This window comes from Ambystoma mexicanum, chromosome 9, assembly GCF_040938575.1.
Source record: "Ambystoma mexicanum isolate Mex_15411 chromosome 9, UKY_AmexF1_1, whole genome shotgun sequence".
Taxonomy (NCBI): Eukaryota; Metazoa; Chordata; class Amphibia; order Caudata; family Ambystomatidae; genus Ambystoma; species Ambystoma mexicanum.
The window spans coordinates 621505268-621522076 of NC_090931.1; the positions used below are offsets into that span (position 1 = coordinate 621505268).

Here is a 16809-nt window from a genome sequence, read left to right on the forward strand (position 1 = left end):
TTCTTATAGTTTTGCATTTAGGATGTGGAAAATAAAGGTACACTGATATTATTGTGGCCCAACATGCTGCTATAAGGATTTACATGTTGTAAGGATACTTTAGTATACAATTTGTGTATTTTGCAAGCAAACTCTATAGGACAGTATTATTGTAAACCTTGACACCCAAAACTTAAATATTTGTTCCAAGTAAAGTGTGGAAGAAGGTGGCTATGCCCAAATTGCAGAGTTGGTTAAAATCCTTGCTTTGCTGTTTGTGTGATCCCGGGCAAATAAAGCAATCTCACCCTGACTTCAACTGCAACAATTGGGATGCTTATAAGTGATTATGTTTACACCCTTACAATAGGACAGTTTAAATAAGTGTAGGGACAAATTAGTGTACCCTGGTGCCCCTCTGCTACTAGCTCCAATACCGTCACATAAAATTGCATTATTGTTGCACTGGCCCTCCCCCTGTCTGTTATCACTTGATTTGATTGGCAGACATAGTCCGACCAGCCAGCCAGTGCACCAGAGATTCTAGTATAGCGGACTAACTGCCCCAGACTCTGCTATGTCCTGTTATGCTATGATATTGAGTCTTTCATTGCACACCATCTGCCATTTTCACACTTTCGAGGACCTTCAGGATCTGCAAGAAGTGGGTGTTTTCAGACTTTAAAGGGAGAGTTAACCTATTGTAACATTGAAGCTGCACTAGATAGCCCCATTACAATGAGCAATGAAGTTAGATGCCCCTAGGCAAGTATGTTTGCCACTCCTTCACCGTCTCTGAAGTTAGCATCTCTCCCAACATTTGAAGAGCTATTCCCCGCCTAAATTTTAGCCTAGGTGCACCCCTGGATGTGCACACTTGCATTTTGTTAGGCAGGGAGGTAAGGGAAGCCTTACCCGAAACTGGCGGTGTTAAGGTTCTACGGTGTTTGTTCAGAAAAATTGACTTGAACAAACGCAATAAAACTTTAAAGCTGCTATTTTGAAGAAAGACTTCCTTAGCCTTTCTGCATATTGAGCTTTAAAATATACTATTTCATGGTTGGTCCCCACACCAGACCATGGGGGGGTGGGGTAGAACAGTGGGGGTCGCCGCCTCCAAGTTTTCCCCGCCTATTTCCTGAAGTGCCCCCTCCCATTACCACCTAGCCGCCCACCTCAAAATGTAGGTTTCGTTGCGCCCCTGAGCCTCACACTGTTTATGCAAGTACTGTGGGAAGGTAGGGTTAAGGGTATAGGGGGTGTGGGTTAGTCCTTCTTTTATGTTGTTGGCTGTCCTTTTTTTGTCTTGTAAATCTGGTCACCCCAAATTGGAGTCTCACCTCTGGGACACTGTTGCTCCTGCGGGCGCATTATTAGGTGATTTAAGGTAGGAGATTTCCCTCGTTTCAGCCTTATATCTTAATCTCCCCAACGAAACACATGCACTTGGAGCCCTATTTCTCCCGCACGGGCCCGTATTTTGCGATTTAATGTAGGAGCCGACCCACTGTCAGTACAGTTTCTTAATCTCTGGGGTACTGGAGGCCTCCTGATCTCTGGGATAGGCGGGCTCTTCTGCCGTGCTCCCTATTAGATGCATTACGGTAGTTGCTGTCCCTCCTCCCGGTGCTGCTATGCTACGCTCAGACACTAGGAGCTGTCTCTGGTGCTGAAAGCAGCGGAGCCGCTGTGAGCAGCCTGGAGCTGAATCCTCTGCCAAAGCTTCCAGCTCCGAGCCCCCTCCCTCTCCACTCTCCAGCTGATTGCAATCACACAACAGAGCCACAGCCAGCCCTAGCAAGCAGCCAGCTCCCCCCGGCCACAGAGGGGGCTCGACTGCGTGCACCCCGCGGCCCCTGCTGCACACCTGAACCCCGGTGGAACCCCTCTCCAACCCGTGCTTATCTCTTCTCCTGCCCTCGCCTCCTGAAGCCACAAAGTGTCTTGGACTGTCACCTAAGGAGGAGGGCGAGGAGGCTGCTCCTGGAGTCTGGTCCATGAGGAGGGCGTTTCGACCCCCGTTCACCATGTATGCTGTCTGCCTGCTGCTCGCCGCTCTCCCCTTGCACAGCCGGGCTCAAGGTAAGGACTCGGGCGCTCTTCTCGCTTTGTTTCCGATTGGTGCTTCTTCCTGCTAAGTCGCCGTCCACTTCGGTCTGGTGGGGTCCCAGACGCTCCATCAAACAGGTCACTTCTGGTCAGCTCATGGCCGCCCTGCCGTCTGGGCGGGCTGCTTCCCAGCCTCCTTCTCGCGCCCCATGACGAGGACCCTCCGGTACTTTCCCGTGGCCTTTGAAGAGGTGTTTCCTGGCCCCTGCCGTCCGAGGGTCTTCCGCCTCCCAGACAGGCGGTCCCTCCTGGTCCTTCCCTTCTGACCCCTGACATCTAGTGGGGTCTCTGCAGCCTCTTGCTAGTCACCTGAATGAAGTATCTTCTGGTCCCACTACGGGCATCCTTGAGAGATCTCCCTGGTACTATGGTGGCGCCCTTCTGCGCTCTTCCCCTGCCTCCTGTCGAGGTGTCTCCTGCTCCTTCCCCTGGCTGCAGACACGGGGTCTCTCCTGGTCCTGCCTCGTGCCTTCTGGTGGGGTCCCTTCTGCCCCTTCCGCATGCCCTCCGAGCAGATCCTGTTTGGACCATCTCTCTGCCGCCTGATGAGTGCTCCCCTGGTCGTTCCACGTGCGCTCTGCCGAGGGCACGCCTGGCACTGCCTAGTGTTCCTCTGTGTACTCTGAGGTGTCTCCTGCCCATGCCATCTGATGAGGTTCCTCCTGCCCCTGCCCATGCCATCTGATTAGTTCCCTCCTGCCCCTACCCGCACCAACGGATGAGGTAACTCCTGCCCTTGCTATCTGATGAGGTGCCTCTGCCCATGCCATCTGATGAATTGCCACCTGGCACTGCCCATGTCAGCCACGAGGTTCCTCCACCCGTGCCTATGCCATCTGATTAGTTCCCCCGTGCCCATATCCGCACCAAGGAATGAAGTAACTCCTTCCCGTGCTATCTGATGAGGTGCCTCTGCCCCTGCCCATGCCATCTGATGAATTGCCTCCTGGCACTGCCCATGTCAGCCTACGAGGTTCCGCCACCTGTGCCTATGCCATCTGATGAGGTCCCTCCAACCCTTACCCGCACCAAGGGATGAGGTAACTCCTGCCCATGCTATCTAATGAGGTGCCTCTGCCCCTGCCCATGTCATCTGAGGAATTGCTCCTGCCACTGCCTATGCTATCTGATGAGGTCCCTCCTGCCTTCTGTTGAGGTTACCTTGCGGTTTCTGTGCTCTTGTCCAAGCCACTCCTGGCCATTAGGAGCTCTTTTCCACTGATGTCCCTCCTTGCCCTTCTCTGTCCACGTGAGTCCTTCCTGTATCCCACTTTTACACTCTGAAAGGGGAGTTGTGGGGGCGGGGGTACCAGATGCGGCCGCCCCTGCCCTCTGTGCTCCTATCTGGATCTCCCTCTTAGCCTCTGGGGTCTTTCGTAGCCCCCCCACCCCCATGCCCCCCGGGGTCTAGTAGAATTGCCCCTCGTCCCCTGAACTCCTGTACCATCACCCCACCTTGATCTCTGCACACAGGTCTACGGCGCTCCTGCCCGCTGTCTCTCTCTTATCCCTGCACCCTCGTGCGGTCCGTGGCGGGTGCCTGCCCTCCCGGGAGGTCTCGGGTGCTCATAGCCCACTCGTAGATGCATGCCCTCGTAGGGTCCGGTGTGAACGCAGACATTGCCCGCTGCCGGTCTCCCCGCCGAGCGAGCGCGCCTTCCCCTCGTAATGAGCGTTTAACTAAGTAAACCCTTTCCCCATTTCGCTTTTAATTCCTGCTTGGTCGAATCGCTCTGTGGAGCCCCGACGGACGCTTTGCAATAATTCGCCTTCGTGCTAAACCGAAACATTGGATTCCAGTGGCGGGGCGTGTGCTTGGCGGGTTCCTCTGTTCTGGAAGTCGAGTGCCTGGGGTCTCCCATAATTACTCCTTTCCGATAATCTCATTTTGTTGCAAAAGGAAATAGCATTTAATCACTCTCCCCCCGGAATAACAGGATTGTTACGCTGCGATTTGCTTCAACAATGCGCCGCTGAGCGCGCGCGTTGCTCGCGTGACGAGCCTGTTGGCACACGATGTGGCACGTGGTGCGGGGAGAGGGCATGGTGCAATTGGTAGTGTGGGTATTTGGGTGCACCCCCTTGACCACAGACTGGGATCTCGATTGGGGGCCCTGGAGCTGCACGCCGAGTCTTCTGGACTGGAAGCAGCGGCTGCTCAGACAGTCCACAAAGTTAGTTTCCGACACTTTTTCGCTGGAGCAGGCGCTGCCTATGAAACGTGCTCCGAGATGACACACTGCTCTGGGCTTTGGGTTCCATTCACTGGCCCCACGTCAGCACCACTCAGACATGCATGGCCCCGTACCCCCAGGTAGAGCCCCTATTTCAAAGCCTGAACTCCTTTTACAGCTCCTCGAGACAAATCTATAGGGTGCTCACAGCGCCTGCTTCTAGGCAGTGCCAATGTTGCAAAATAGTGGAGAAAGAAACATACGCCCAGGATCACACAATTTGCCCAAGTGCTAATACCAGAATCCAAAGTTGACATCTGGTGGGGAAGCGTACTCGAAAATACCGAAGCCGAAAATACCGAATTTAAAACGCCGCATTTCACCGAATAGATGTGTGGGAGTGATAGGTTAGGGTGATAATAAACGTGGGGGGTTATGTGGGGGCTGCGGTGGTCTCTCGTCGCATATATATGCGGAGAAATAGCTTTCAAGAAAAAAGTCGGCATTTTAGGGCTTCGGTATTTTCTACCACTAGCCCACAGCTCCTTCCCTAGCCCACAGCTCCTTCCCTAGCCCACAACTCCTTCCCTTTATTGTAATCGTTATGATATACCGCGCTACACTCCGTGTTATCTAAAACTGTGCAATCCAATATCACCCCTCCTTCCACCCGCCACCCCCGCTCTCCCCCCAGCCACCAAGAAAAACCTAGGCATTGGCAACAAGTCCACTCGCTCCTAGTTGTCCGACCCAGAGACGACAATTGAATTTTTATGCAAGAAAACAAGGCTGCTCCTTAAAAGGCCATATGTACACTGATCGAGGTACCCCCCCCCCTATACCCCCTCCCCACTTCTTCTATGGTAACCCCTTGAAGTAGTCGAAGGCCTAGGGGCAGTGCCGTCTTAAGCGGAGGGCTTGGGAGCGCGAGACCTGGCCGTGCCATTACTTCTGGTTCTGTATAAGAAGTTACTGGCAGGAGGAGCGGGGGGGGAGGGCTGCGACGCGTGCATCTCTTTCCCCGTGGTCTGGAAATGGAGACCCCGAGCTCAGGAAAGGATCTCTTTGCCCCATGCCCCCTCTCCCACCGCTCGTGAGCCCACGCAGAGGCTTTGCGCCCTCTCTGGGAGGCTGCTTCGGTAGGAACGTGCGATTGAGCCTGGGCGTATTTCCGGCCGCCCATCCCAGATCGGCATCCTCGGGCTTCCGGTGGTACCCCTAACAGTGCGAGGTCTGGGGGGCAGATTCACATCCCGCGAGGGGACGGAGCCGTCTGCGCATGCCCCGCTAGCCATCTCGCCCACCCGCTGCTGATGTGGAGCAAAGTTGGTGCATTTTGGAAATGTGGATCTTGGCCCAAATCTGTCACATTTGCGGGCGGGGATACATACTTTGCTCTACGCCAATTATGACGCAAATGGCGAGAGTGGCGCCTGCAGATCGAGGCTATTATTATAAGTTTTCAATGTGTCTGGCTGTAGGAGTCTAATCTGTTCTGCCCCCCCCCGCACCTATTTTAGTTTAGGGGACACCTTCAGCCAAGAGTCCTCCCCCTGGGTCTCTTCAAATGTACTATCACCATTAGTGGATTGGAGTGAGTGTAATGTACTTCTCACAGCGCACATGTCACGCGAGGGCGACTTCAGGGTGCTTGTGGCAAGAGCCACAACGCCATCAATGAGTGGCGCAACCGATAAGGGTGGACCATATTAAGCAGATCCGGACCCCAGGCTTCACCCCACAGCCGGCCTAGACTGTGCGCACCAATGAGACCCCCGCTGTGCTGTCTGAAGTGAGCCTTTCCGGTAGTAAACCAGAGGCTCTGTTTCCGAGGCCGCCTCTGCCGGCGCCTGTGTGCGCTGTGGCACGCGGACCCAGACTGCCCGCGGTCAAAAACTTGGGGGCTCCTCCTTCTCCCACTTAGCTGCAAAAATCTGGAACATCATCCCGAAAGATATAAGAAACACCAAAGACCACCTACAATTCAGAAAATTACAAAAAACCTGGCACTTCAACATCACAGATTCAAAATGAAAAAGCAAAACAACCGAACAGGAAACACAAAGAAAAGAATGACAAATGACATCCAGAACCGAATAAAGAAACTCTTACTACAGCAAGAGAGACATCAAGTCGAACAGGACACAAGCAACACCCATGAGGACAGAAAACAGCATCCTAGCCAATTTCCAGCGAACAACCCCACCCACTCCATAACTGCTACTAAATATCATACTTGTATAGAGTTGTGTGAACGTTAGCACTTGCCACACTCAAACTAAGTTGTGGGTATTGGCAATTAGCATTTCCGGTAGTAAACCAGCGGCTCTGTTTCCGAGGCCGCCTCTGCCGGCGCCTGTGTGCGCTGTGGCAGGCGGACCCAGACTGCCCGCGGCCAGTGTTTGCAGACTTGATATCCGCCTGGCACGTGTGCGTGTGTGCCCACTGCACCCCAGACTCGTGCTTGCTGTTTTTAGTTGTCACGTTTACTCAGTCTTGCCCTTACCTCTGGCTGCTAAATCATGTACGATGAGTTAAAAATGCGATTTATTCAATCAAATGGACTGAATCGGGTGAAATGAGATGATTTGGGGTAACTGTGTGACGCTGCACCGCCTATGACGAGTATCACTGATATGTGTGTAGCCTGTAAGGAATCTGCAGCTAGGGTGGGGTGGGGTAGGAAGGGGAGGCCGCGGGTGGTAAGGGGAGGCATTTTGCCTCATGTGAAAATCCGTTGCTTTGTGAGATGGCAGAGGGCCCTGGCATGGATTGGTTAATCACAGGGCGGGAAAGAGAAAGCTTTAGGTGCCGAGTAGTATGGCCCGAGTGCGGGTGGTGAAAGGCCCAGGATGGTGAGAGCTAGGATGTGATGGGGAGGTCCAGGATGTGATGGCGAGGACCTAGATGTGATGGCGAGGCCCTGGATGTGATGGGGAGGTCCAGGATGTGATGGAGAAGACCTAGATGTGATGGCGAGGCCCTGGATGTGATGGGGGGGCCCTGGATGTGATGGGGAGGTCCAGGATGTGATGGGGAGGCCCAGGATGTGATGGAGAGGCCTAGGATGTGATGGCGAGACCCAGGATGTGATGGGGAGGGCCAGGATGTGATGGAGAGGCCCAGGATGTGATGGTGAGACCCAGGATGTGATGGGGAGGGCCAGGATGTGATGGGGAGGCCCAGGATGTGATGGTGAGACCCAGGATGTGATGGGGAGGCTCAGGATGTGATGGGGAGGCCCAGGATGTGATGGGGGGGCCAGGATGTGATGGTGAGGCCCAGGATGTGATGGGGAGCCACAGGATGTGATGGGGAGGGCCAGGATGTGATGGAGAGGCCCAGGATGTGATGGTGAGGCCCAGGATGTGATGGGGAGGGCCAGGATGTGATGGAGAGGCTCAGGATGTGATGGTGAGACCCTGGATGTGATGGGGAGGCCCATGATGTGATGGGGAGGCCCAGGATGTGATGGTGAGACCCAGGATGTTATGGGGAGGGCCAGGATGTGATGGTTATGCCCAGGATGTGATGGGAGCCCCAGGATGTGATGGGGCGGCCCAGGATGTGATGGTGAGACCCAGGATGTGATGGGGAGGGCCAGGATGTGATGGTGAGGCCCAGGATGTGATGGGGAGCCCCAGGATGTGATGGGGAGGCCCAGGATGTGATGGTGAGACCCAGGATGTGATGGAGAGGGCCAGGATGTGATGGTGAGGCCCAGGATGTGATGGGGAGCCCCAGGATGTGATGGGAGGGCCAGGATGTGATGGCGAGGCCCAGGATGTGATGGTGAGGCCCAGGATGTGATGGGGAGCCCCAGGATGTGATGGGGAGGGCCAGAATGTGATGGCGAGGCCCAGGATGTGATGGTGAGACCAAAGATGTGATGGGGAGCCCCAGGGTGTGATGGGGAGGCCCAGGATGTGATGGTGAGACCCAGGATGTTATGGGGAGGGCCAGGATGTGATGGTTATGCCCAGGATGTGATGGGAGCCCCAGGATGTGATGGGGCGGCCCAGGATGTGATGGTGAGACCCAGGATGTGATGGGGAGGGCCAGGATGTGATGGTGAGGCCCAGGATGTGATGGGGAGCCCCAGGATGTGATGGGGAGGCCCAGGATGTGATGGGGAGACCCAGGATGTGATGGGGAGCCCCAGGATGTGATGGGAGGGCCAGGATGTGATGGCGAGGCCCAGGATGTGATGGTGAGGCCCAGGATGTGATGGGGAGCCCCAGGATGTGATGGGGAGGGCCAGGATGTGATGGCGAGGCCCAGGATGTGATGGTGAGACCAAAGATGTGATGGGAGGGCCAGGATGTGATGGGGAGCCCCAGGATGTGATGGGGAGGCCCAGTGGTCAAGTCCTAAAAATTAAAGTGGGGGGACTTATCAAACGCAATGGGATGTGACACCGACAGAAATTGTCATAGCATAGCATATTGGCATAGCAAGGTGAAATATGCACATTTCAAATTGGCTTTGCATAACCACCCACATTGCACAGGACGAATGGCATTTGCCTTTCATAAAATAAACACACACACAAACCCAAGAGAGGATATTTTCTTCCAATAGTGTTTTTGAAAACGTTAAAAGGTGTGCATGTTTTAAACTCCAAGAACCAATACAAATGTTTTCTCTGGAACTTGCCGTACCACAATGGGACCTTTCACCTTTAGCTGTTTGTTGTTTTTCATCAGGTTATATAGTGCAGTGGTGAAGTGTCTGGCCTGCAAACCTGATGACTGCGTTCAATCCTCGAGGTCGGCTTCAATTCCTAAATTCAAAGAACACATTCAATGTTTCTCATTTTGGTTGGGGGGGGGGACTGAGTCCACCGTCTGAAAAAGGTGGGTGGACTCGGTCCACCCGTGTGTACCCTTGACTTGAGCCCTGGGGAGGCCCAAGTGCGAGTGGTGAAAGGCCCAGGATGTTATGGGGAGGCCCAGGATGTGATGGACGGGGGCCCTGCGAGTGCTGTGTGAGATAAGGAAAGCATTGCGTGTGTTGAGGAGCGGCCTTCTGTGGGATGTGTGAAGGCCTGTGTGATGGAGAAGCACTTGGGCCATGGGAAAAGCAGTGAAAGACCCTGGGAAATGCCCCAGGTGTCACAGAGGAAGGACTTAGTAGGAAGAGGATATGTTGGGGAAGACCATCTGCAGGCTAGGAGGACTAGGCTGTGTTGGGAGCAGGTCCTGGGTGCAAGGTGGGAAGGTCATGGCTGGAGTGGCCTGTATTGAACTTCGGAGATTTCCCGGCAGACCTCTGCTTCCTGGGCCTCTTTTGTGTATTATTATTATTATTTGTGTATTATTTCCACATTTTCTCATAGGAAAAGGGTTGGGCTTGCTGAAAATCTGTAATGTGGGGCCACTTTGAACATTATTTCCAGGACCTCTCATGGTTCCCAGTCCACCCCTGGGGAAGGTCACAAGTCTGACGGGGGAGAGTGATGTGGGAAGGCACTGAATGTGACCGGGAATTCAATGGGGAAAGCCTTGTGTGTTTAGTTTATTTCTTATATAGCGCAACACGCCCGCAGTTCTCAGTGCGCTTCCAAAAAACAGGATACAAAACAAACTTATCATATAACTACATAGCATAATCAAACATATGGTAAAAAATAAGCAAACTACCAAGGCGTACATAATCAAGGAAAAAACTCTGTTCTCAATCATTCTAAGCGTGGCAAATGAGGACATATTCTGCAAATTAGAGTTTTTGGTCACAAACAAGGGTAGGTTGCTAAGTCCACATCCAATAACAATGCAGTCTGTGTTATCAAGGGAGCACCAGTCCTCAATCTGTATCCTCTGAAGGACTCTCGGATCTTGAGTTCTGGCACAATTGAGGCCCACTCTTAGGCTGTGCCAGGCTAGAATGTTGTTTTTAAGCACCTCTCTAGATTCATAGTCCCTAGGCTTATTGGTATCCAGTATTTCCATCGAAAAAGTTTCCAACTAAACTTTTTCGATCAAAACATATCCATTGAAAAAATATGCATCTAAAGGGTAAAGGGTTAATTATTGTTGGGGTGGGTTTTTAAGGGTAAAAACAGGGGGTTGGGGGACTCCCCACACAAAATATGCAAAAAAAATTCATTAGATGCAAATGTTTCGATGGATATTTTTCAACGCAAAAACTTTTGTTGGAAAGTTTTCAATGGAAAGATCATAAACCGGCTTATCAGCATTAGTGATAATGAATTTTCTAGGATTCATGGCAAAACTCCTTAAAGTGGGGTCAGCTATTCGTGCCATACGGGGTCTTGCTTAAGCGAATATCCTTTAGGAGTGATGGATCAGGTAAGGTCCCGATTTCATAAACAAGGGAGTTCCACCAGACCAAAGATCACTGACTGCACCGGGAGCAGGCTTTGCTACGGAGGCTGGAGGGTTCACTCCTTTGTAAGGGGGCTCTTCAGGACAAGTGTGGCAGCCTTGACGAACACAGTTCTGATTATCAGAGGTTTGGCAGGACTTTTCTGCGCCAATAGGGTCAAATTGGGAACATTTGTCCGTGCTTAAAGGCTGCAACATATGGGTTTTAAGAGTCAAGGAAACAACCCAAGCACGGAGGTCTTCAGCATTGGAGCATGCATCGAGATCCCGCATAAAGTGCTCTTTAAGAAGCACCCAGTTTCCTGGAGTGTTTTGGTCGCCAGTCCCCTTTATAGGAGTTGACAGGACCCGTATGGGCCCATAACCTTCAGGCCTGTCGAAATCACCACCCTCTGAAAGGTCCCTGGTAGCCCTCAGATGAGCATCATGGGGGGATCCCCATATTCAGCAGCCGCACATGCATGGGGGAAGAGGGCCCCGCTAAAGCATCCTCAATTTTAATAGCGTCCCTCTTAGTGGCTTTGCTGGTGGCGAGGATGGAATTTTTCTAGAGTCTTTGTTTCCATTTTGCGCTTAATGCCAGGACTTCAGATACGCGACTACTGCTCCCACGAGGGATGGAAACTGTAGACTGTGACAAGGATTCCATTTTGCCTACAGGGCAGGGGTGTTAGGATGGGGCAAAATGCCGAGGAAATTGACTCGGGAAGATAGCTCAGCACCAATGTGCTCGCCTTGGAAGCAAGACGACGCGGAGCAACGCAGGTTCGATCCCCGGGTCTGCGCTTAGAAACCTCTGGGTGTTAAGCGCGTTATAAATAACCTATCATATCAACCTATCATAACATCCCTGATTGGTGAGTCCATATTGCTAATCAAATGATTTGTGGTGTTATCCCTTGTAACTGGCATTTTCTAAAAGATGGTTGAGTAAGGGCCAACAAAGAAAGAAACAGCAAAGTTTAGCAGGAATAGAACAGCAGGGCTTACCAAGAAGGCAGCGGAGGTTCAGCAGACCGCCGAGCAGTTACAGCAAGATCGACAGGCCATAGGGGCCCTCATGGGCATGGAAGACAGCAAGAAGGTTCCAATATTCCCCAGTATTCTCCGAGCACTTTCCTTAAAGAGAGAAATGCTCAAGTTTGGTCTGCGAGGATAGCTCAGAGGCCACGCGCTTTGTTATAAGGAAGGTCCTGGCAGTGATGAGGAAAGGCCATAAGTGTGATAAAGAAGCGTCTAAGGTGACGGCGACAGGCCTCGCGTGCCCTTGGGGCATGTGCTGGGTGAGGTGGAAAAAGCCTCGGTAAGTGGCTATTGTAGGGGTGGCATTGGGTACGGATGTGCTGTGGTTATGCCATTCTTGTGATAGAGAAGGTGCTGGTTGCAATGTGTGCTGGGAGTGCCCTGGGTGTGATTGGGAAGGGCATGTGTGTTTAATGCGGAAGCTTGGGTTAGTGGGAGAAGGGCCCTGCTGGGACGACACGTATTGGTGTGATGAGAGACATCCTTGAGTGTGATGAGAGAGATTCTTGAGTGTGATGAGAGAGATCCTTGAGTGTGATGAGAGAAATCCTTGAGTGTGGTTGTAAAAGGCCCTGCGGGTAATGAGGGAACTCGCTTGGCGTGATGTGGGATGGTCTTCCATGCGAGCAAGGCCCTGCTTTGAAGAGGAACCGGCTGGGTGTGATTAGTAAGTTCCTGAGTGTGACAGGAACAGGCCTGAGAGTAATGAGAAACGGCCAGGAGTGTGATGAACAAGGCCCTGGGTGTAAAGCGAGGAATCCTCAAGTTTGGTCTGCCAGGATAGCTCAGAGGCAACGCATTCGTTTTGGAAGCAAGACAACGCAGAGCAACACAGGTTTGAATCCCAATCCCACACTTCGACCAGTCTCCGGTATTAAGCGTGTTATAAAAGATGCACTAATTTGATGGGAAAGGGCATTGCTGTGACAAGCAAGGCCCTGCTTGTGAGGGGGGAAGGCTCCGCGTGTGATGGAGAGCGGCGCTGCGCGTGAGCTGGCGCCCAGAAGGCCGAGCTCTGAGTCATTCTGTGGCTGCAGCAGGGCCAGGCGGGAAGAATACTTCACTTTAGCAATAACTGCCTGCTCTGTGCAGTTAGCCCAGGCCCTGAATATCAATGCGCCGCAGGCACTGAGTGCACCCCGGCTGGGTGTTAATGTGGGAGCATCCTTCGCAGGGGAAGAAAAGGAAACGAGGACACCCCTCCCCCCACCCCCTCCCACCCCCAAACAAGCACATAAATAACAATAAAGTCGTTGTCATTCCCAGTAATGTATTACCCCTGCTTCCAGCTCAGCTTGGCAAGCTGATTATATACATATTGCAAAACAATCCTGCCAGAGGATGCCAAAAGCATGCGATGGAAAACAAATAAACCGCCAGCATGCGGCCCGTCTCCTAGAAGTACCTGCATTATTTCTTTTAATCTGATCACTTTGGTAATTGCATTTTTGGAAATGGTATTTAACAAACAGCCATCATTTCCAGGACACTGTCAGGCTAAAAATAGACATGGAAAGTTACTTAGGGTGCACAAAGGAGCAGGAGGTTCTGTGCTCTGCAGTAACAGGAAGATATAGGCCGCGCATAGCGCGCAGGCACGCCACCCTGCATCCTGGCCCTGCCATAACTGCAGCACCCTTTATGCTCCACCCCCTCCCCATCGGCTGAATGACCGCGAGTACTGCTACTACCACTGGTAAATGGCACTGTGCTCGCTACCACTATTAGTAGTGGTAGTCACATGGATATTCCTGTGAATGGCACTGCTGCTGGCACCACGCAAGGTGCCACGGCTAGTAATATTATTACTACTATTGCTTCTCTTAATACCCCAGCAGCGAAGACTGTCATGGGTACTATGGTTGATACAAGTAATTTAATTCCTATTCCTCATGTCTACTATCACTACTGCTGTTACTAGTCCTGCTACTAGTCTAGTGCTGTGGATAGTTTTAACTGCACTGCAACAACAAAACTACCACTACTAGCGCCCCTTCTACTGTTACCAAAATGACTACTACAGCTAGCACTATACACAGAAAAAGGCAGAGCCCTTTCCTGGGTCTTAGCTCTCCTTTTTTATTATAGTTATCCAAGTAACTACTGGCTGCAAGGAGAGTGAAACACAGGAACTCAGGCCGGGATTCTGGAATAATTCGAAGAAGCAATGTGTGTTCATCACTCTCAGCCGGTGTCAGGAATATTCATGAAAACTGGCTCAAATATGTTAGTGAGTGTCAAGATTTATTTTCTAAGTGTCAGCCGACACGTGTTTCGACCTACCTGCTGTGGTCTTCCTCAGGGCTTTCAATTGAATATTTCCGTTCTCATCATGCATAATGCAGGGAGCCAATTTGCCCAATTGCTGTGTTTAAGAGGTCAAAGTATTTCAGGATACAGTACTAGGACAGATGCCAAAATGCCTAAATAGCGGCCTACTTGAGTTACGCGGCACAAGTGTGGTGGTGTGTGTCGGTGTGCAGCGTTGTGTCGTGGACCCCAAGCAGTGCAAAGTCACTTTGAACCATGCAAAAAATTCCATGAATCGGCCCCTAAATGTGCACATTTATGCCTGGGGCATTCTGCGTGGGCTGCTTTTTGCGCCGGTTTTAGGCAGCAGCGTTAAAAGGCTCTGTGTGTTTATCACCAGCAAATACCCACACTCTGGGATGCAAAAAACAAAACCAGTGTTTCTAAGGAAGGTGGAGAGACGAGCGCGTCCAGTATTCCGCACTGCAGCGTTGCACAAAATTATAACGACCTAATGCATGACTGCAAATTGAATGCATTTGCTTCAAGCTCACACGCTCCCGTCAGTCGACGGTGCCATGTCCTTTTTTGATGTAGTGCGTAATGCTGGCGATCTGATTGTTTCTAAGTGCTCCGAGTGGTGGATGATACCAGATCTCTGGCACGCGGGTTTGCCGACGGCCACACAGACTTGTGAAGTGGAGAAGCCGGGATTACATATACATAAACTGTGCAATTTAATCAGAGCAGCCAGGCTGAGAGGAACACCGGGTACACGTTCTGACAAAAGATTGCGCCAGATAGATGTTGGTAAGTTGGTCGCCCCCTCCTCCCCATGTCAATCATGGATAATCGGATATGCAACTGCCTGGGGCTTAGGATATGGAACGTCCACAAACCATCAAGCCTCCACGTGTACCACATACTTCCATATGGAGGGAGGGGGGGCGAGCGTCTGCTCTGGTGCGCAGTGGCTCGCGTTACAGCTTGCATAATGCGCTCGGAAGAGCGATTCGCTCGAATAACCCTGCCTTTTCTGTGTGTATATTCCCGTAGATCTGTTCTATAGTACACACCACAAACTGCATTATCCTGTTGCCATCAGCAAACACTCAGCTGGGCCGCATTGGGCCGTGCAGCGCCGCGAGGTCACGTAAAGGCCACGGGCGCGCTTTGCAAGTAACCTGTGAAGTAATGACAGGAAGCACGAAGAAGACAGCCATACACAGCTCTCAACCCGCTGTGCTATCTTCCTGGTGACTGTATAGTCACGATTTACTGATTGATAGTTTATTTGAATAGCGCCTATACCCGTGTTTCAAAGCGCTTCAGGGGAGGGAACCGGGGGAAAATACAATAACATTCTTACAAGGCCTTGAGACAAAGAATGTGGAATTAACTATGGTACTAGGCCAGGGAGTGTAAGAGCACTGACAATGATTTGTGAAGTGGGTGGGGAAGGCGGGATTTACATACTCTTGGTGCCCGGTTCCGTCCAATGGGAAGGCTAGGTGGTAATGTTTGATCTTGGCGAGGAATAGCATTCGAAGATATATGCCATTAGGTCCACACCGGCACTCTGCGACTCAAAGTCCCCTAAAACACGCCCACCCTGCACGTCGCGTGGAGAGAAACGCAGAGGACATGGCCGCGGGTGGTACATTAATTGGAAGCAAAGGCGGGTGGGGTGCCCTGTTAAGGCCATTCAGAAACCGCACTTGATGGGGTTAATGGAGAGCGCGAGCAGAGCGCCAGTGGCGTTTACGCTACGTTACCTACACAGCGCCGCCACGTTGGTTTCTTGGCACTGGGACCAGAAACGGAAGATTACTATTTATTTGTCTGACAGTTATTCGAGTCAAAGGAGGCGAGAGCCCTGTTCCTCGGATAGCCATGGTGTGCAGGCGAGGACCGTGCTGCCCCCGGAAGCGCCTGGCAGTGTAGGTGGTAAACGCGTTCCCCCTCAAGGCACCTGGCAGTGCAGGTGATCACTCTCAAGGCACCTGGCAGTGCGGGTGATGGGCGTGCTGCCCCCGAAAGCGCCAGGCCGTGTAGGTGGTAAACGAGTTCACCCTCAAGGCTCCTGGCAGTGCAGGTGATCACTCTCAAGGCACCTGGCAGTGCGGGTGATGGGCGTGCTGCCCCCGAAAGTGCCAGGCCGTGTAGGTGGTAAACGGGTTCACCCTCAAGGCACCTGGCAGTGCAGGTGATCACTCTCAAGGCACCTGGCGGTGCGGGTGATGGGCGTGCTGCCCCCGAAAGTGCCAGGCCGTGTAGGTGGTAAACGGGTTCACCCTCAAGGCACCTGGCAGTGCAGGTGATCACTCTCAAGGCACCTGGCGGTGCAGGTGATGTTCGCGCTTCCCAAAAGCACCAGGCAGCGCAGATGATGCGCGTGGTCGATTTGTGGGGTGCTTAAGGTGGGCTTGATGAGTCTGTTGGCTATCAAAGTGCCTTGAGTTGGAGGTTATGGTGGCGGGGGGCGTTCTGAGAGTACCCAGAGTTGGAAGCCATTTAGTTCTTGAGTGGCTGCGAGGTTTCTGAGATGTGTGCATTGCTTCTTGGAGTGCCTGTGGCGGAGGTGTTAAGCGCACTAGTTCTGAAGCGCCTCGAGGTGGAGGAGATGAGTGCACCACCTCTCGCAGCTCCTTCTGCCAGGGTTGATGTCTCTTTTGGTTATCAAAGCCTGTTGTGCATTGAGTTCTATTCTCAAAACACCTTCTGGTGGAGGTATTAAGTGCACTAGTTCTCAAGCGCCTTGAGGTGGAGGAGATGAGTGTGTTTGTTGTGTGATGAGTGTGAGTGATGGATATAGCGGTGTTGAATTCGCTCGTTCCGCTGTCATTTCAAAAGTAGAGGCGAAGAGTGGGCTGGTTCTTAAAGTGCCTTGAGGCAGAGATGAGTGTGCCGGTCCATGATGTGCCTTG

At 52.2% G+C, this 16809-nt stretch overlaps 1 protein-coding gene across 3 annotated transcripts in view; it reads left to right on the plus strand.

Annotated features, from left to right (window-relative positions):
* The first annotated feature begins 1621 nt into the window (after window positions 1–1621).
* The window catches only part of SEZ6 (seizure related 6 homolog), a 1141307-nt gene continuing 1126119 nt past the window's right edge, over window positions 1622–16809 (plus strand). For all 3 annotated transcript variants that reach the window (XR_011274646.1, XM_069615298.1, XM_069615299.1), the window contains exon 1: window positions 1622–2061. Coding sequence is in view for 2 of the 3 variants with exons in the window: in XM_069615298.1 (XP_069471399.1) it covers window positions 1977–2061 (85 nt within the window). In the remaining variant the exon portion in view is untranslated. The remainder of the gene's footprint in view (window positions 2062–16809) is intronic.